Below are 20572 nucleotides of genomic sequence, written 5' to 3' on the forward strand. Positions count from 1 at the left end.
TTACCCTCTGCTTCAGTAGGGGCTAGGATGCAGCAGGGTTATTTCCAATGTTCTTGTTCCATCCTCAGCTTTTGTTCCTCCTTTATACATCTGTACTACAGAGAGAATCTCTCTCTGTGGTACCACCTCCAGCAGTCAACTGCTATTGCTTGTTTCTCAGTGTTTGCTGGGCTCTTAGTGGTGGCAGGTGTTCCCTGATATTCTGGTGCTGCCTCATTTTTTGACAGGCTCTCTGTGATTGGCCTCAGAGGTGAGACTTTCTCAATGATTCTTTTTGAAAACAAAAGCAAAAAGTTTGTCTCTGCCAAGCTCTGCCTTGTATCTTTGGCCATTTCTGTGCAGGACAGCATTTCCTGTTCTACATTGGTGGGAAACTGCTAATGGTATTTGAGGGTTTTTTTCCATGATGCCAAATATGTGGTATCTTTGCCAACACCAGCTGTTTGGTTTTTCAGTACCAACTAGGTATCCTTGTGATACTATTCTGACACTACCTGAGCATCAGACTCCACAGGTTTAAGGGGTCAGTCCCACAAGACTGCCCTCACTACTTGGGGAAGTGTTGGGTCTCCAAGTTACCCATACTTCCGTCCAAGTTGGCTGTGAGTTTGGGTGTTCTCACAACTCCCTCCTCAGGTTCAATAATTCATTAGAATGACTCACAGAACTCAGGAAAAACACTTTACTTACATTTTCTAGTTTATTATAAAAAATACACAACTCAGGAACAGCCAAATGGAATAGATGCATAAACTATGATGTTCAGGGGCTGGGGAGGGCTCCTGTGAGTGTGTAAGGAGTATATTATCACCCTATCAGCCTTCAGCAATTTTTTTTTTTTTTTAAGAAAAACCGAGAGAAGCAAGAAGCAATATAAAAAATGTTAGGTGAATTCTCCTTGCCCATTTATATATTGCCAGTGTCTCTTCCCATTTTCTGCCACAATAAAGCCAGTGCTCATGTTCTACCTCCTCGCGGGTGCCTTTTTCAAGCTTTTTTGGTTATCCTGTGACTTTAGCTGTCTAATGGGTTCAAGAAAAGTTTCAACTTTTAAGTTAATGTAGCCTTTTCTAATTTTTCAGTTGGGGGTGATCCTCTTTCCGTCTTTCTGTATCTTAGGCATAAGCAGAATTTGAGAACATTCAATTTCAATACATAAGAAAGATTTGACTGAATCTTAATTTTTGAAAATCAAGTCAGTAGGGAATGTTTATGATAGCATCGTTTGAGAATGTAACAAATTAGAGCTCATTCCATCACAATGAGTGCCTTGTGACTTTGGTTTATTTTAGCCTGTATCTTCAAAATTACTTCTTTGCTTTTCATTTGTCCCTTAGTTTTCTATTTGGAAGAGAAGTTGTTTTTGAATTTGTATAAAATGGTGGAGGAAAGAATAAGAGCTCCCGAAGAGATGGAAACGGATAGCTACCAAAGGAAATAGAGAATATCAAGAGTTTAATTATTATTTAGATGTCTTATATTGTGATGGTTACTCCTTTGACAACTACTTAAAATGGTTTAATTTTTAATCTCTCCCTTTTGCAGGGGTGCTTTCCAGACAGGCCAAGGACCTCTTGATGCCCAAGTGAAGCTCTTAGAATTCACTCTGGAGCAGAATTTTGAAGTTGTTTCAGTTAGTACCATTTCTGCTGTGATCGAATCTGTCACATTTTTAGTGCACCACTATATCACTTGCTCAGACAAAGTAGTGTCTAGAAGTGGATCAGATAGCTCCGTGGGTGCTCGAGCATGCTTTGGGGGACTATTTGCCAACCTCATTCGTCCAGGTGATGCGAAAGCAGTTTGTGGCGAAATGACAAGAGATCAACTTATGTTTGATTTGTTAAAACTTGTTAATATTTTAGTACAGCTGCCTCTTTCAGGCAATAGGGAATACAGTGCAAGAGTGTCTGTGACCACCAATACGACAGATAGTGTTTCAGATGAAGAAAAAGTCTCAGGAGGCAAAGATGGCAATGGAAGCAGTACCAGCATTCAAGGATCACCCGCATATGTTGCCGACTTAGTCTTAGCCAATCAACAGATTATGAGCCAGATTTTATCTGCTTTGGGCCTGTGTAATAGCAGTGCCATGGCAATGATAATTGGTATGTATTGAGAATATTAATCTTACACTTGTTTCTAGTACTATACCTGTTTTCTTTAGCAATATATGGATTCATTTTCCTTTGTAGTACAAAACTACTTTATCGTAAAGTTCTTATTGTGATTGATAGAATAGCTTCAGTTAATAAATGAAAGTGAAATATTGAAAAATTTGTGTCAATTTCAATAAAAAGTATTGGAAAGTACTAACAAAGTAACTTTTAGTCAATTAATAGAAAGATCAATCTCATGAGTCAGGTATTATAATTTATACCCAAGCATCTCTAATGTTTCAATATGAAGAATTTCTTGTCAAATTTTGTAATAGAGACCAGTAAGATTTGTTTGTTAACATTTTAATAATGAAATATAAAATTTTATTCAAACTTTCTATGACACATATATCAGTGAAGTTTGTATATTGTTTATATATTATTGCTTAACTTTTCTACCTATTTGAAAGCTAATACATTACATTAAATTTTTAAAATAATTGAACTTAGGTAAACTGTGACAAAATCCATTTCTGATCTGTTTTTATCTGCTGGTATTTCTGTCTTTGTCAGTGTATGGGAAACAACCATGTTTTCTTTTTGATTGGATGTTTTGCAGTATAGTGACATAGCAAATCACTTTTTTCCTCTTCATTTTCTTTTTTCTTTATATATAGCTAGTATGTAGAGTGATGTTCCCTCAGTCATAGAGAACATCGTTTTTATTGTTATCAATCATCTCATGTAAGAAGATATCCAAAAAACATGCTGTACTGAATGTTATAGATGTTTTAATCTCTAGGGGGTGGTGTGACCAGGTGGAGGGGTGTGTCTATGTATTGCTTGTTTACAGCTATTATGTACTCATCCTTAAGTGGTTTTGGAAAAAAAAATGACTCTTTAAAGTCTATTTTAATTATTATTGTTCTTTAAGGATACACTTTTTTAAAATGTATAATCTTTTATTTTTATTAGGAGCAAGTGGGTTGCATCTCACTAAACATGAAAACTTTCATGGTGGGTTAGATGCCATATCTGTTGGGGATGGATTATTTACTATATTGACAACCCTTAGTAAAAAAGCTTCTACAGTCCACATGATGCTGCAGCCGATTTTAACCTACATGGCCTGTGGGTATATGGGCAGACAAGTAAGTTCAAGCCAGCAACAGTTGCGGTAATTTAAATAGATTTCTGGCAGCACAAATAGAGAATTATATATAGGACAGAGATAAATAAGTGTATTCATATTATATATTGGACAGTGAAAAGCATCAGTAGGTAAGGGCTATGGATTATTAATAAAAGTTGCACAGTAAAGTTTCCTTGAAGTGGTGTTTTCAAAGATGACCACAGTAATATAAGAATAAAGCATCTTAATGTGTTCTTAAATTAGAGATTTCTTTTTATAATCGCAAGAAGTAGATCTTTCCTTTTCCCTAAAAATAGCATAGTGGAATACCAAGATGTTCTATAAGAAAATTTAATATGAGTATTTTTTTCAAAATTGTGTTGCATATTTAGCTTTCTTTCAGTTAGAAGGGATTAGTATAATTTAGAAAGAAAAATAAGAGAATTTTTGCTTTTTGTATTTCCTTTTTAAAACTGAAATTTTAGGAGCCAGTTTGATTATATTACTTTATAGTCCAATACTGTTTTGAAATGCAGATTTTAAAACAATTTATTAATCTTTTTAATGTCAGTATATAGTTATTTTCTTAAATATTTGTTGAATATATTTATTTCTCTATTGGAAAATATAAAGACATTTGAGAATGTTCAAGTTTTAAATAAAATTAGCATCTAGTGGAAAGCAGCATAAATGCACATTAATGTAAAAAATGATAATAGGTGAAGACAAATGCTTTAAAAACTGCTTTGAGTATCAGAGAGGAGATACTTCTCTTTCTTTCTGATTCATGTATTTTGGCAGACTGAATTTATAAAAATTAACTATAAAGGAATATTACATGCACTAAGAATTTTAGTAGTCCTTATTCATAGGAAGGTATAACAATATGCATATTTAATTTTTTAGGGCTCTCTTGCTACTTGCCAGTTATCTGAGCCGTTACTGTGGTTCATTTTGAGAGTGTTGGATACTAGTGATGCCTTGAAAGCATTTCATGATATGGGTAAGATAAAATTCCAAAAACTATTATTTAAGTATAATCATGTGATAGTACATTATATTCTCATTTTCGTATTCTTTTGTGAAGGTTGACTCTTGATGTTGAACCATGTATCCTAAGGTAATTTTCATTTCATATTCTTTATAAATTTAGGTGGTGTTCAGCTCATATGCAACAATATGGTTACTAGTACAAGGGCTATTGTGAACACTGCAAGAAGTATGGTATCTACTATCATGAAATTTCTTGATTCTGGTCCGAATAAAGCTGTTGACAGCACTTTGAAAACAAGAATACTAGCTTCTGAGCCTGACAATGCAGAAGGGATCCATAACTTTGCACCGCTGGGTAAGAAAAGTGTTATTAACTCTTAGTGGTATGAATTTGTTTTGTTTCTTCACTGCTGTGAAGCCAAATTAGTTGTTGAAGTAAGTTGATCATGACATACTGTTAATGTTTTAATTACAAACTGTTGAATTTAAAGATAGTGAATGTCAAAACATGCTACTAAATAGAAAGAATGTTTTAATGGTTCTTTAGCAATAAGGTTTCCTTTTATTTTTAAGTTTAAACACAATTTATGAAACTAGAGATTCTTATGTCAGTTTTCCTTTTAAATATTAATCGTATTGAAATGGTTTGTTCCTTCTTAACTGATACTTTCTTTAGAAAATGTTTTGAATTTAGATATTTACTCCTTTTTCCAGCCTACAGAGTTTCTTTTTATATTTTTCTTATTTCTAATTCATAAACATCTTAGACATTAACATCTTAGAATAAAGATGATTATTTTAATAGCATCAGATGTTTATGTTTTCAGTTAATTTTCCTAGTTTAATTAGTATGATTTGACTTAATGGTTTATTGCATTTTTTTTTCAAGTTCTTATTTGATTTGAAATACCATCTCTAGGTACAATCACATCTAGCAGTCCTACTGCCCAACCGGCTGAGGTGCTTTTGCAGGCTACACCTCCACATAGAAGAGCTCGCTCTGCTGCATGGTCCTATATCTTTCTACCAGAGGAGGCTTGGTGCGACCTTACCATTCACCTTCCTGCAGCAGTGCTTCTTAAAGAGATACATATCCAACCTCACCTTGCATCTCTTGCAAGTGAGTAGTATTTTATAAAGAACCATCATAAGAATATAATTTAGAAATATTTGAAAATGAGAAAAATATTTAGCAAGCAGTGATATACTTAGTTATGATTACCAGATTGTGTAATTTTGGAATAGTTTTTAGTGGAATATTTAATGCTACCACCAAGTCATTTCCCACAAAATGAAATGACGTAGCTGTTATCATCAAATAAATAGATTTGTTTGGATATCTATCCCAGTTATATATTACTTTGTCTTTCTTTTTCTCCCAAATTTATTAAGCTATAGTATTAAACTGAAATTAGTTCATTTATACACTCATGGTTAGCTAGATTAGTTTTTCAGCCTGTTCCTCAGTCCTAGCCCTGTAAAGGGGAAGTAAGCGTTGATTTATTTGTGTGTCTTACCCTCTACTCCTCCGGAAGATAACTCCCTCTGTGAACTTTTTTTTTATTATAATACTTTGACTATATGTGATTTTAAAATTTGTAATATTTTTATTTATTAAATAATTTTATTGTAATATTGTGTCATTCATTTGGTGCATGTTCATTGAATATATTTTATTAAAATTTATAAGGTAAATAATTAAAAATAATTTTTAGGAAATAAGTTATAGATTAAGAGCAGGAACTATTTCAAGTATTCTTAAATACTATGAAGTATTTTATATTTTATGGTCTCAGTTCAGTGTAATTACAGTTTTTACAGAATTGTTGCAATTGTTACATTTATGTTCATTGATTCTCACTGCTATCAGATATCACCCAATAATTGGATGAAGAGTTATGTGTAATTTTGTAGGTTTCTGCCGTATTTGGAAGAAATTTTTTTGTACTTAACTTTCAAGAGTAGTCTTGCAAGTTGTATCTTGTATCTTAATTAGTTGTGGAATTCACACTACTGAGATAAAAAACAGATATAATTAATGTAAAGGTAGAAAGAAAAGTGTTTTATAATAGGTTAAAAAATAACTATATTAAAATACAAAATATAAGTCAACATTTAGACTTAGGGAAGAATCTAAAATGTTGAAGAGATTTCTTTTATTTGGAAAGCAAAGGAGAGTGGTTCGTGTACATAGAGGCTTTTGAAAATTGCTAGATTTTGCACATGGGGATTGAGATAGGAAGCATATTACAAAGGGAAACTCTGTTATGGTTTAAACAGTCCTTCCTTAAGTGTACATGATTTAAAAGTTTGGTTTTATTATTGGATTTGAGGAGAAATTGAAGATACATTCTGCTATAATAAAAATAACAGTCTTTAGAGTCAAACATAGGCTTGCATATGAAGTGTCTCCTTTGTTCTTGTGCGAATGTGGATTGCTTAATCACTTTTCCTGTGTCTGCTCATATAAAATGTGATAATACTTTCCTCAAAGGGTTTTGAAGATTAAATTTAAAAATTGATGTGACTTGTCTAGTTATCAGTATAAACCTGCCATGTAGTTGGCATATAGTCAAGGTTACTTCCTAATTTTACCATTAAAGTTAAAATTAAGACCAAATTTCAAAAGTTGTTTAAGTTGATGGATACATTTATTATATGGGCTACCATATTATGCTAAGAAGAAATAATTTTCCTGTAGTAGCTGCCAGTTGTTACTTAATTGATTACTCCTTAAATTTTAGCAAGAATTGATTTTCGGAAAATTTCTTGTGGATGTTTGGGTCAATTTGAAAGGGAAATAGGAAATTAAAGGTGAAAACAATTTTTAAACTAATTTGTGAGTTTAAACTCAATGTTTAACAACATTGCAGTATGGTAGTAGTGAAATAATCAGTTGGTGTAAAAACGTTTGTCTGTCTGTCTATCTATGTATATTTTTTTGAGACAGAGCCTTGCTCTGTCACCAGGGCTAGAGTGCAGTGGCATCACAGCTCACAGCAACCTCAAACTCCTGGCCTTAAGTGATTTGCCTGCCTCAGCCTCCCGGGTAGCTGGAACTATAGGCATGCACCACCATGCCCAGCTAATTTTTCTGTTTTTTGTGGAGACAGGGTCTGACTCTTGCTCAGGCTGGTCCCAAACTCCTGGCCTCAAACAATTCTCCCACCTCAGCCTTCCAGAGCGTTAGGATTACAGGTGTGAGCCAGCTCGCCAGCTGGAACACCATTTTTTATTACAACTGTGTTGCTCAAATTATTTTGAAAGCATATTATAACATATTAATGATAATTCCATATTGTCTATGATAATTTTGAGTAAAGTAGAAATGATAAAGTAACTGTCTAATTGGCTGTTTTTTTCTTGGGGAACATCAAGTACATGTGGATTGCATGTCTTCAGTTATTCTTTTTTTAGGTGAATGTTAGAATGTTAAAGTACAATTTGTATTGTGGATTAAATATTTTATTTAATAGAAAGTGTCTCTGAAATTGTGATAAAAGTCATTGGCAAAATATGATTTGGTATATAAATTTCCTTTTTACAAGTTCATAATGAATATAACTGAAAGCAACTGTTTTACTGGGATTTTTATCTATAGAGAACTCTGTAGAGTTCACTTTTTCTTTTGTGATTGTTCAATTTTCTCTTCCTATAGCCTGTCCATCCTCAGTGTCTGTTGAAGTAAGTGCAGATGGAGTAAATATGCTACCCTTGTCCACTCCTGTTGTCACAAGTGGTCTCACCTATATAAAAATTCAGCTTGTGAAAGCCGAAGTGGCTTCTGCTGTCTGCCTTAGACTACATCGTCCACGAGATGCCAGCACATTAGGCCTTTCACAGATTAAATTATTGGGCCTCACCGCATTTGGTACCACTTCTTCAGCAACAGTGAATAATCCCTTTCTTCCATCTGAAGATCAGGTATCCAAAACAAGGTATGTTTTATTTCTCATTCTTAAAAAAGCTTTCTATGCTTTTTTTGAAATTATTCATTCTGTGGATGTTTTTCTTTTTTAGGTCTTAGGAAGTTCTTTGTTCCATAGGTATCAATGTAACATAATTTTATTAGGTGTAAAAGAGACACTTTTCTGGAACCACAACCTTGAGGCTGATTAAAATTGAGATTTATGTATGTTTTATCTGTCAGATGATCCACACTGTATGGGAGTGTATGTAGGTACTAATTTTTTGGATCATAGTCAATGAATATAGGGACTACAGGGATTATATAATCAATGATTATAGGGATTATATAATCAATGATTATAGGGATTATTTGGATTTTAAGGATTCCCAAATACCTATAACCAGTTCGTCTGAACCATACCAACTGATCTTAGAAACAGGGACCACCTACTTGTATGTGGTAATTCCTAAGTGTCAGTTAACAGGAAGATTATATCTGAACCAAACAAACCAGAACCTTAATATATCCTTTAATCAACATTTTTGTGATAAATTTTGATAGTTGATAATTTTATAGATGGGTTTTATTGCTTGCACGTGTAGTTACAGTTACTTGGGAGGCTGAGGCAGAGAATCACTTGAGGCCAGGAGTTTGAGGCCAGCCTGGGTCACATAGTGAGTCCCTATCTCTAAAAACATTTTTAAAAACTAGCCAGGTGTGGTGGCTCACAGCTGTAGTCCTAGCTAATGAATAGGCTGAGGTGAGAGGATAGCTTGAGGTCAGAAGTTTGTGCCTGGGCAATATGGCAAGACCCTATCTCTTAAAAAAAAAAAAAAAATCAAGATTTCTTTTTTATTCTGAAAGTACTAAGACTTTACAGTTTACAGTTTACATGTTTATTATAGTAATCAATTTGTATTATATATAAATATATATATATGTTTAAAACCAGATTCCTGGCTAATGTCTTTTTAAAAAGCAAGCATATAGTTTCTAAATGCTATAAACACTTAAGTCTTACTGTTGTATTATAGGGGAAACTTTACTTTGTGTTCAGTGATTGATTTTGCAGCATTCTAAAGCATGTTTTTTTAGATTGATTAAGGCTACTTATGAAACACAATTTGCTGATGTTTAAAAAGTTCTGTTCTGCCCCTGAGATAATTTGAGCTACTTATATTTACCATACAAGTCATTTTGTCTTGTGTATTTCAGTATTGGATGGTTACGGTTATTACATCATTGCCTTACGCACATAAGTGATCTGGAAGGAATGATGGCAAGTGCAGCTGCACCTACTGCTAATCTGCTACAGACTTGTGCTGCCTTATTGATGTCTCCGTACTGTGGAATGCATTCACCCAACATTGAGGTTGTGCTTGTAAAGATAGGACTGCAGTCCACTAGAATTGGCCTGAAGCTTATAGACATTCTCCTGAGGAATTGTGCAGCATCAGGCAGTGATCCTACAGGTGACAAAGTTAATTAACTTTGATACTTTAATTTTTACATGTCTGCAAAGTAACAGCAGTTGAATTCTGTGATCTTTGTAATGAACTCTGTTTCAGAAATTAATTTCCCTTATGACTTTATTATTTTTGGAGTTTGTTTTTTCTTGTTGGTAGAATTTATAGTAGACTTATTCTAATGAATAATTAAATTAAAACAAATCTTCCCATCCCCAATTTGCCTATTTAGCAACCTTTTTCTTTGATTCTTTGTTGCAAGATTTAAATAGCCCTTTACTTTTTGGAAGACTGAATGGACTTTCTTCTGACTCTACGATAGATATTCTTTACCAGCTTGGAACAACTCAGGATCCCGGAACAAAAGACAGGTATATGATCTCGTTTTTAATTTACACACGCATATGCACACAACATCCTGTAGTGAATGTTACTTATAATACTTTCTCCTTGGATGATCTTATAAAAGTTAAGACAATACTGTCATATATTGTATGTTTAAACATATTCCTCACATGATGCAACCTTTGCAGATTTTCATGAACATCAAATAAATTTTCATATTTGGACATATTTTAAGCCAATTTGAACTTAGATTTCTTAATATTGCTTTTGAGGAAGGGAAAGGAATAAAACATGTATTTTTAAGTTAACCATATTGTGATAGCATCCTTACAAGGTGATGGTATCATGATCATACTATGTTAGGTAACACTTACTAAATGTATACGAATATAGGAATATTGTATCCATAGTTGGTACTTGGATTATTTTGATAATGACAATATTTTCTCTTAATGATTACTTATTAATTATTTATAATATTCACTGACATCTTTAAATTAAACTCTATACCCTGTTTATCATGATTCCTACCACAAAATGAAACAATATTATACCAAGTAAATGATATCTGAACACTTCATCTAAATGTTTGTTGATGTTGACATTGAGGTAATTTTGATGAGTTGTCCTAATATAGTTTTACTTTGATGACTTTTACTTCAAAAATGATAAGAACTCCAAGTATTTTTGAAACACATTTTTGTTGATAAATTTTTGAGCACATCTTTGCTCGGAAATTTTCTGGTTGTATGTATAGCATCCGTATTAGCACAACATTTTTATAGTATTTGTGACTATATTAATAATTTCTATGCTAGAGCTTATTTCCTTCTTATTTTGTAAATTGTTGAATTATTAATGTCTCGGTATTTATAGGTATTTCCTTAATAGCTGCTATATGGCTGGCGTGCTGCTAGATACTAGAGGAAAAGTTAGTTGAGTTCTGCTCCAGGGTTGGGGAGACAGCGTGTCACCCAATAAGGAGGATGTCAGGATCGTGAATACAGAATGGACTGCCTTTCAGTGAAGGCATTCTGGGGAAAAAATTATTTAATTATAAATAATGTAATAACTTTTGCTCTTTTAAAACTACTTTAATCTTCTCTTGATTAAAAATGTTTACGTCATATTATTAGCAGTGTAAATTTATTTTCAGCATATCTTCACAGTATTATATAGGCTGGTTCTTTTCCATTGAGCTTTTTAGATTTATATAAATTATATGATAACTATATTACATTTAAAAATACATTGAACTACTTTTTGACAGTGTAACAATATGTGTCAAATTTGAGTCATAATGGTTAGAAGTTAAAATATTTTTAAAAAATCAATGTTAAATATTTTTCCATAACAGATTGCTTAAAATCTCTTAAGATTATTTAATTTTTAAATATTTTGATAGGGTTTTTCTTTATAAGAAAGAAATAAAGCTTAATTAATTTTCTCTGCATAATACTTTTCAAAACATGAATGTTTATCGTTTAGAACTCACATTGATGACAGATTATTTGCTGCCATGGATGAGAAAATTTTACTTTTCCTTTATGCCTTATCTTTCTTCTCTTTCTCTGAATTGTCTTTATTTCCTATTATATGAAATTGAAAGTTTAAGAGTTTTACCTTTCAGTCTTTCAGGTTAAAGAGTTAGATTAATTAGTATTATATACCTTCCTACCACCATTTTTTTTTTTTTTTACCCTGAAGCAAAGAATCTTATGGCCTAATCTAGAAATTTCAAAGGAAATAAACCAAATATAAACACAATGTTTTAAGAATTTGCTATTAAATCTGATCCCTTTTTTGATTTTTTATACTAACTCTAAAGCATCATTGCTTTAAAAATTTTTTTGCTCTCAGCTAATGGTTCAAAATTGGGTGTGCTTTACGAGTCTCCTGCTCCAGTGGTTTGGGAGTAGTTGTGGTACTTAAAGTATTTGTATGTGTGGAGGCTATATTCTGTTGGTCAGAATGAATGGGGATGTGTGGCTGCTATTAGTATTTACTGTTAGGGGTCCAGGGATATGAAACATGCTATATTTGGTGAGACTTTGTAAATAAGGAATTAACCCCAGATCACTGCTCTAGATTTTGTAGATTTACTATAAGGCAAGAGAAAATATAGAAGAAGAGTATGTGTTTGTTAATATGTGTGCCCCATAATTCTAAAAATTTACATGTTTTGTTATAAATAAGGTAAGAAGCAGTCCATGCTTATTTGCTGATCATAATTGTGTTATCACAAACCTTTTGATTGGTTAAAATTGGTAAGGGTATTGGAAAACTGGAACTGAAACTGCTATGTCTTTGTTGGTTGTAAATTCTCTTTACTTCCTATTTAGACTAAAATGATCAAGAACAATGAGTATATTGTTCTCATAAAAATATCCTGCTTTATATGCAAAGATGGCATTTATATCAAATGCCAGTTTTGCCATAGTTGGTTATTTGAATTCATTTTCTTCTTTTAAGAATTCAGGCCTTGTTAAAGTGGGTCAGTGATTCTGCAAGAGTGGCTGCTATGAAAAGAAGTGGCAGGATAAACTACGTGTGCCCTAACTCTTCAGCAATAGAGTATGGTCTTCTAATGCCATCTCCTTCTCATTTGCACTGTGTAGCAGCAATTCTGTGGCATAGTTATGAACTGCTTGTAGAATATGATTTACCAGCACTGCTGGACCGAGACCTCTTTGAGTAAGTATGATCTGTGAAATCTTTTCTTTTTTTCCTAGTACTAGATCACTTTAGGTATTCATTTGATAAAACAATATTTTATACATTTATTTAGATAAAAATATTTTGAATGTAATAAATTTAGTCAGATGTACTATTGAAATGAGATGTCGCACAAATGTAATTTATCTTCGTGTTTTAAGAAGATGTATTAGCAGTACTGCCTGCATTTCTTATCTAAAATCGAAATGCTCAAGGTAGATGTTCCTACCGTTCATTGCTCTCAGTTGTAAATTTAAATGCATCTTTAATGTATAATAAAACTGTGGAGGAAAAGTGCAGCTAGAAACTTTGAAAGATTATCTTTAGATTGTCCTTTTGACAAGTAGTTTCCATTTACTCACATTTCTTCATCATATTCAGCTAAGGCTTTGGTGAACTTATTGCTTGGCCACTGTTAAGTCTGTAGCAGAATACTTTATTTCTGAACAGTTCCATGATTTATAAAAGGTAGGCCTTTTGTTCTCTAGTCTGTCATCTTCATATTTGGCCGTGCCGGTTGACATGATCCATGACTTATTAGTGAACCTCTCTAATAATTTTTGATTTGAAACATGATTTTAGGCCATTATTCATGTCCAATCAGGGGTGGGGAACCCCCAAGGTTGTGTGGCCTTCTGGATCCTTGAGTGCGGCCTTTTGACCGAATCCAAACGTCACAGAACAAATCCCTTAAGGATTTGTGAAGTTTAGATTCGGTCGAGGAGTCATACTCGGGGATCTGGAGGGCCACATGTGGCCTTGAGGCTGCAGGTTCCATTGTTTCTTTACATGACTTTTTTGAGGCCACGCAGAGAATGGTAGAACTGGGTAGAACCATTTTAATATTGGTTGCTTGATTTTTTGTGCTAATTTGCAAGTCCAACCTAACTCCCAATCTACCTAAATTCTCGAATAATATATATATATGTAAGTCTTTCTGAAATCTTAAATTACAAAATAATAATATTATATTATTACAATAATAAGTTATTATGTAATGTCAAATAATTTTGTCAGTATAGATTGATCTCTAATAAAAATATTTGAAATGAGTCCTTTCTTTAAAAAACAGTATTATTAACATGGTGTTTTTTATTTTTCTAGGTTACTTTTTAATTGGTCCATGTCTCTTCCCTGCAATATGGTTTTGAAGAAAGCTGTTGACAGTCTACTTTGCTCAATGTGTCACATACACCCAAATTATTTTTCTTTGCTCATGGGCTGGATGGGAATTACCCCTCCTCCAGTGCAGTGTCACCACAGACTGTCCATGACAGATGATAGCAAAAAGCAGGATCTTAGTTCATCTTTAACAGATGACTCTAAAAATGCACAAGCACCTCTCGCACTAACTGAATCCCATTTGGCAACCCTTGCTTCCTCTTCTCAATCTCCAGAAGCTATTAAACAGTTATTAGACTCAGGTTTGCCTTCTCTTCTTGTGAGGAGTCTGGCTAGTTTTTGCTTTAGCCACATTTCTTATTCAGAAAGCATTGCTCAGCCAGTAGATACTTCCCAGGACAAACTCAGGCGGCATCATGTTGCACAACAATGTAATAAGATGCCTATCACAGCAGACCTGGTTGCTCCTATTCTTAGGTTTTTGACAGAAGTTGGCAATAGCCACATCATGAAAGATTGGCTTGGTGGTTCTGAAGTCAACCCACTATGGACAGCACTTCTGTTTTTATTGTGTCACTCTGGGTCCACTTCTGGAGGACATAATTTAGGTGCACAACAGACTAGTGCAAGATCAGCTTCTCTTTCTTCAGCTGCTACAACAGGATTGACTACTCAACAGCGCACAGCGATTGAGAATGCAACTGTTGCATTCTTTCTGCAGTGCATTTCATGCCACCCTAATAATCAAAAGCTGATGGCACAGGTAAGAGAAAAAAAACTCTTATTGTCTTAATATGCTGTCATATAGTTGGTGGAATTAGGTAAGAGGGGCCATGTGTAAAGGCCAGATAATGGTAAAATTTAGGGCAGTTGTGTTTAAGGATCTGAATTTAAACCAAAATTAAAGTAATCTCATCCCCTCAAAATATGCTATCACATAAATAAGTCATTCTTTATGATTGGCAGATTCATGGGTATTCCAGCTATAGATGATACACCCCTCCTTTTATAAAACTCCCCAAAATAAAAAAAACAAGCCCATAAGAACATTTCAGCTGCTGAAACAGGATTGACCACTCAACAGTGGTCATTGAGTGCCATGTGCATTGAGGCATTGCATTTTGGTGTAACCAGATTGCCATAAATGATAATTTGCTTTTCATTATATAAACTTTAGAATTATAGTAGGTTTTAGATAGGAGGCTACAGATAAATCACATTAAAAATGTGGAAGATAGTATATTGTATTAGATTTATGTGGCCAAAAACCTTGAAAGCCAGAATTATTTGAAGAGTAATTCTAGTTGCATTTTGCCAAATTTTGCTGCTTTCTAAGTCTTGTGACCTTTGGCAAGTTGTTTAACCAATACAGTGGGGCTAGCAATACCTGCTTCACAGACTTTTTGAGAGGATTAAATATTTTAATGTATATAAAGTACCTAGCATGGGAGCCTATCTGAGATATGGTAGATGCCAATAAATTGTAATCAACTTCTTTTTACCTCCCCTTATTTAATAGTGCTCATTCAGATCAAACTTTATTAATATATGAAAGGATAGCCATCACAATTTTTATAAAATATTGACTGATTTAACTTTTAAGAACAAAAGCAAGGTATTTTACTCCCTATAGTAATTACTTATTGGGAAAACATTTCTCTGCAAAATGTGCCTAATTAAAAGGAAATGCTTGAATGAACAACTTGGACCAAGGGCATGATTATAGATATTTGAAAATTTGTGTTCCATTGCTTTCTGGCCTAATTATCCCTCAGTTTCTTATTAAGGCTTTGTTTTATATTTTTAATGTACCTTCTTCATAATTTTTGTTGTATCATAACCACCTTGATATTGACTAAAGTTAAAAATAAGTTGGTTGTGCCGGTATTCATTATGTGAAACTCTTTAATAGTAATTTCTCTTACCCACAGAAATGTTTGCTAAGCTTTTTAACTTTTTATCTGCTTCTGTATTCATATATTTTAAGATGAAATAATTTGTTCTTTATTTGCTGATTTGATTGATGTGTTAAAATATCCTTGTTAATCTACTTTTTAAACTTCCTGTTTATTCTTCAAAATAAAAAGCTGCAAATGAATTGTGCATTTAACTTTTTGTATCTATTGCCTTGCCAGGTTCTCTGTGAACTATTTCAGACATCTCCTCAAAGAGGGAACCTTCCAACATCTGGGAACATTTCAGGATTTATACGAAGATTGTTTTTACAGTTGATGCTGGAAGATGAGAAAGTGACAATGTTTCTTCAGTCTCCCTGTCCAGTGAGTTTTTAACATCTTACTGATTAGCTGTGTGTAAATATAGTTTATAACTTCCTATCTGATAATTTCCTATCTCTGTGTTCTTCTAACTTCTGATATAGCAAGCTGAAACTAGAGCAACCTTTATACTTAATGACAGGACTTGAAAATCTCTTTAGGATAATACTCACCCGCACACTTAGAATAACATAATTATACCTTGCCCTGAGTAGTGTAATTTGATTTGGGAAAAAAATGAAAGAACATTTTAGGTACAATACTGCTAATACAAAACTTGACCAACAAATCATGTGGCAAACATGCAACATTTAAAGAAATACATAAAATAAACTGCATTTTGTATGTTTTATTGAATTTTTTTATTCTGGTAGCCTTTTGCAGTTGTTTCATAATGATATGTATTCCAAAAAGTCACTCCTTGATTTCTTTGATTTCTTGATTTTCAGCTGTACAAAGGTAGAATTAATGCTACTAGCCATGTCATCCAGCATCCGATGTATGGAGCAGGCCACAAGTTCCGTACTCTTCATTTGCCAGTCTCGACAACATTATCAGATGTTCTTGACAGAGTGTCAGGCAAGTCATATTTAAGTATAAATTTTTCTTTAACTTTATATTAGAAATATATGGACTTTTATTTTTTTACATTTACTGCATCCACTTACTTAGCAACCATTTATTAACTAGAAAAGGTCATTACATGGGCATAGTTTGAAGTGTAAGAAGCTTCAGTCAAGTGGGCAAAATGTACAATACATTCAAGCACTTATAATTTTTTTGGTTTAGTATGTGTTAGTGTGTGGTAATTACAAAATGGGCAGCTAGAAATGTAGACAAGCCTTTGGAAGCCATTGATGGGATTTTCCCATAATAAACTCTCTGGTCATTTTATAGTAGTTGAATTGCAGGGTATTTGTTTGGATGGCAGGATTCTAATTAATGGACATTTACTAAATTAGAGCAAAAAAACCAGTGGTCAAGAGATGAAAAGGGAATAGGTAGAATCGACTGGTTACATGGTCAGTGAAGAAAACAGAGAACATTTTCCCCTAGGTTTCCTGACTGTATTTTTTTTTTTTTTTTAATTTTTTTTTTAGAGACAGAGTCAGCTAGAGTGAGTTCCGTGGCTTCAGCCTAGCTCACAGCAACCTCAAACTCCTGGGCTCAAGCTATCCTACTGCCTCAGCCTCCCGGGTAGCTGGGACTACAGGCATGCGCCACCATGCCCGGCTAATTTTTTCTCTCTATATATATTTTTAGTTGTTCAGATAATTTTTATTTTTATTTTTAGTAGAGACGGCGTCTCGCTCAGGCTGGTCTCGAACTCCTGACCTCGAGCGATCCACCCGCCTCGGCCTCCCAGAGTGCTAGGATTACAGGCGTGAGCCACTGCACCCGGCCAGTATTTATTTTTGAGGCGGGATCTCACTGCTGCCCAGGCTGGAGCGCAGTGGCGTTGTTATAGTTCACTGCTGCCTCGAGATCTGGGCTTAAGCGAGCCTCCTGCCTTGGTTTTCCAAATAGCTGGAACTGAAGTGTGAGCTACCGTGCCTAACTAGGATGATGACTGTAAACAACATACAGGTTATTAAAGAAAAAACAATTTTTGATGGCAGATGCATATCAACTTTAGGAAGAGTTTATTATCTCTCAGAAATCCTACTTAATTAATGAATTCATTGAGCATCTGTAATGTGCAAGGTACTATAATTTGTCCTAAGGACGTAAAAGTGAGCAAGACACATTTTCTTCCCCTCAAGGTAGTTATGTTCTTATGTATGTTGTCAGGTTTTAAAATAAACTGGAAATGTAAATGTTTGCATTATACCATAAATATAAGAAAAGTAAATTTTATCTGTATACATAAGAGGGGAACCTAAGTTTTTAAGGGGAGCTGTGAACTGAAGGAAGAGTAGGAGTATCTGAGAAAAAAACTGGAGATATCCATTTCTCAGTTTAAAATACAAATCTAAAGCTCAGAATAAAAGATGGGGTTGAAGAGATTTAGCAGTTGTTACCATAGAGAGATGGTAAGTTAAACCATGTGAATGAGTGTGATCACTATAGATAGGAAAGATTCTTTTCCAGTTTACAGTCATCGTATCTAACAGAAGTATATACAGAAAATCAATAATTCTGTCCTATCTTTTTTCAAGTTATATAATAAATAGTTAGCATACTATTATAAATTATATATTTAAAAACATTTTTTCTGACTTGAAAATGGCCACTTTATCTGTTACAGCTAAACTTTTCTGTAAATTTGATGTTAGAAGCTTTTTTCTGTCATATCACAGCCCTGAGATTGTCCATTCTACATGATGAAGAAAAATGAGAAGTAAAAATTAATTGGGTAGATGAAGGAGGTAGAGAAAGGATACTGATTGAGTTACTGATACTTCATGCATTTAACCTGAAAAAGTATAGACATTCTACTACAAAATAACAAAGTTTAAGATTTTTATTCATCCATATAGTATGAAAGAATTCTATCCTAAAACATTTAATTATTTAAAATATTTTTCAAATTAATTTTCTTGATTATGTAAAAAATGCTTTGAAGTACTACATCAAAATTTATGTGTTAAATTTAACTCTATTTAACAAAGCTTTGGTACTTTAAAGTAGCTTTATGATTTTTAGCTGTATTTTATGATATATTTACATGTATGTTTATATAATAACATCTATAAAAACAAGTAATTTAAAAGTATATAATTGGTAATTTTACCCACTTCTGATAGCTTTTAAATAATCAAGTTTATGTGTCAATATTTTTGCTTTTGTACATTTCTGTCACCGGTTTTAAGCATTTTGATTATTATGTACCTTGTAGTTTTTTCTTCACATTTCTTATGATTGAGGTTTGTTTTCTTGAATCTGTGAGTTTATAGATTTCATCAGGTTTGGAGATTTTTTTGGCAATTATTTCTTTAAATATTTTGTCTGACCACCCTCTCTTGTGATTACAATTACTCATATATTATGCCACTTGAAGGTGCTTCTCAGCTCACCAAAAAGCTCTGTTCCTTTTTTTCCCCCCCAGTAATTTTTTTCTCTATTTTTAAATGTTGGATAATTTCTCTTGGTATGTCATCCACATGATCTGTTCCTCTTCAATGTCTAATGTGTTAGAAGTTTGATTTTTTAAAAAAATATTTCCTTGTCCTTAAAGTATACAAGCTTTCTTCTGCTTCCTTGAACATACTAGTCTGTTTGTGTTATTTTTATTCTCCTTGTGGATTGTATGTTCTTGCTTCTTTGCTTGGAAAATTTTATTGGATGCCATGCAATGTGAATTTTACTGTTTCAGGTACTGGATAATTTTGTATTCTAATAAATGTTTTTAATTTTTTTCAGATATGTAGTTATTTAAAAACAGTTTGTTGCTTTTAAGCTTTATTAAGTAGGATCAAAGCAGCTTTTAATCTAAGTCAGAATTTACTGTGATGAGGGAAATTTTTATAAACCTATATTGTCTAGTTCAGTAACTGTTGAGTACATGAAATGAGACTAAGGAACTGAAATTTTAATTTAAATTTTTAATTTTAACGAACTTAACTTTAAATAGGTACTGTATTAGAATACAAATAGGCTACTAGATTTGACATGAGGCTCTGAGTTTGCTGAGGCAATACCCTTCTGTGTACTCAGTTAGGAATTCACTGGTCATTAGGAGCCCAAGCATTTCTTCCCCATTTGAGACCTTGGGATTGTTTCTCTTGCTACTTTTGGGTAGTCCTTTTCCTGGCCTTCAGTGATTTCCTCACATGTATATACTTGTCAGTGTACTCCAAAGACTCATCGAAGACTCTCTTTAAGATCTATCTCTAGAGCTCTATACAAATCTCTCGCCCTTGGAAATGTGCCCTATGAACAACCACCAACTGCCTTTGTCTTCTGGATTCCCAGTTTTGTATCCTTAACCTAGGGTGACACCTGGGTTGTGATGAGCTGAAATTCTCCAGACAGTAAACTGGCTCAATCCTAGGGCTCATCTCTTTTGTTTTCACTCACCGAGGCATCACTGTCCTGCCCTGTCTTGCTTGCCCAATGTCTGAAAACTATTGTTGCATGTATTTCCTAATTACTAGTTATGAGTTAGGTGGGAGAGTGAACTTGGTCCTTATTTTTCTGTGTTGGCCGGAAGTACAATTCCAAACTAGAGCAGTTTTAAACAGGGAAGTTGAGAAAAATTTGTCTTAGTGATGCCTTTTAATGTTTGAATGCTATTTATTTTTTAGATTTTATTTTTGAAATAAGAGTAAATAAATGAAAATCAGTTGAACTTCTGATTGTACCAACTAAATTCTTATCCCTTAATGCTCTTTCCATGTTTTTTTATTTAATTATGCTGAATTAATTTTGTAAATTTCTTTATTAATTATTTCACTCTGACCCATGTCAATATTTTTGCCATTTGGGGTTGCTTATTTTTGTTAGAAAGTAAAATTTATTTTTACTATGCATTTATATTGCTTATGGAATTTTTAAATTTCAGATAAAGAGAA

At 33.3% G+C, this 20572-nt stretch overlaps 1 protein-coding gene across 4 annotated transcripts in view; it reads left to right on the forward strand.

Moving 5' to 3' along the window:
* BIRC6 (baculoviral IAP repeat containing 6) overlaps positions 1–20572 on the forward strand; it is a 207505-nt gene that overhangs the window by 112678 nt on the left and 74255 nt on the right. For 3 of the 4 annotated variants that reach the window (XR_006734659.1, XM_045549348.1, XM_045549349.1), the window contains 12 exons: positions 1546–2108; positions 3075–3250; positions 4138–4234; positions 4385–4579; positions 5144–5344; positions 7883–8162; positions 9350–9606; positions 9863–9971; positions 12418–12639; positions 13765–14545; positions 15918–16061; positions 16508–16637. Coding sequence is in view for 3 of the 4 variants with exons in the window: in XM_045549348.1 (XP_045405304.1) it covers positions 1546–2108; positions 3075–3250; positions 4138–4234; positions 4385–4579; positions 5144–5344; positions 7883–8162; positions 9350–9606; positions 9863–9971; positions 12418–12639; positions 13765–14545; positions 15918–16061; positions 16508–16637 (3155 nt within the window). In the remaining variant the exon portion in view is untranslated. The remainder of the gene's footprint in view (positions 1–1545; positions 2109–3074; positions 3251–4137; positions 4235–4384; positions 4580–5143; positions 5345–7882; positions 8163–9349; positions 9607–9862; positions 9972–12417; positions 12640–13764; positions 14546–15917; positions 16062–16507; positions 16638–20572) is intronic. The other variant, XM_045549350.1, reaches the window with a different exon arrangement.

The sequence above is a fragment of the Lemur catta genome, chromosome 4 (genome assembly GCF_020740605.2).
Source record: "Lemur catta isolate mLemCat1 chromosome 4, mLemCat1.pri, whole genome shotgun sequence".
NCBI lineage: Eukaryota > Metazoa > Chordata > Mammalia > Primates > Lemuridae > Lemur > Lemur catta.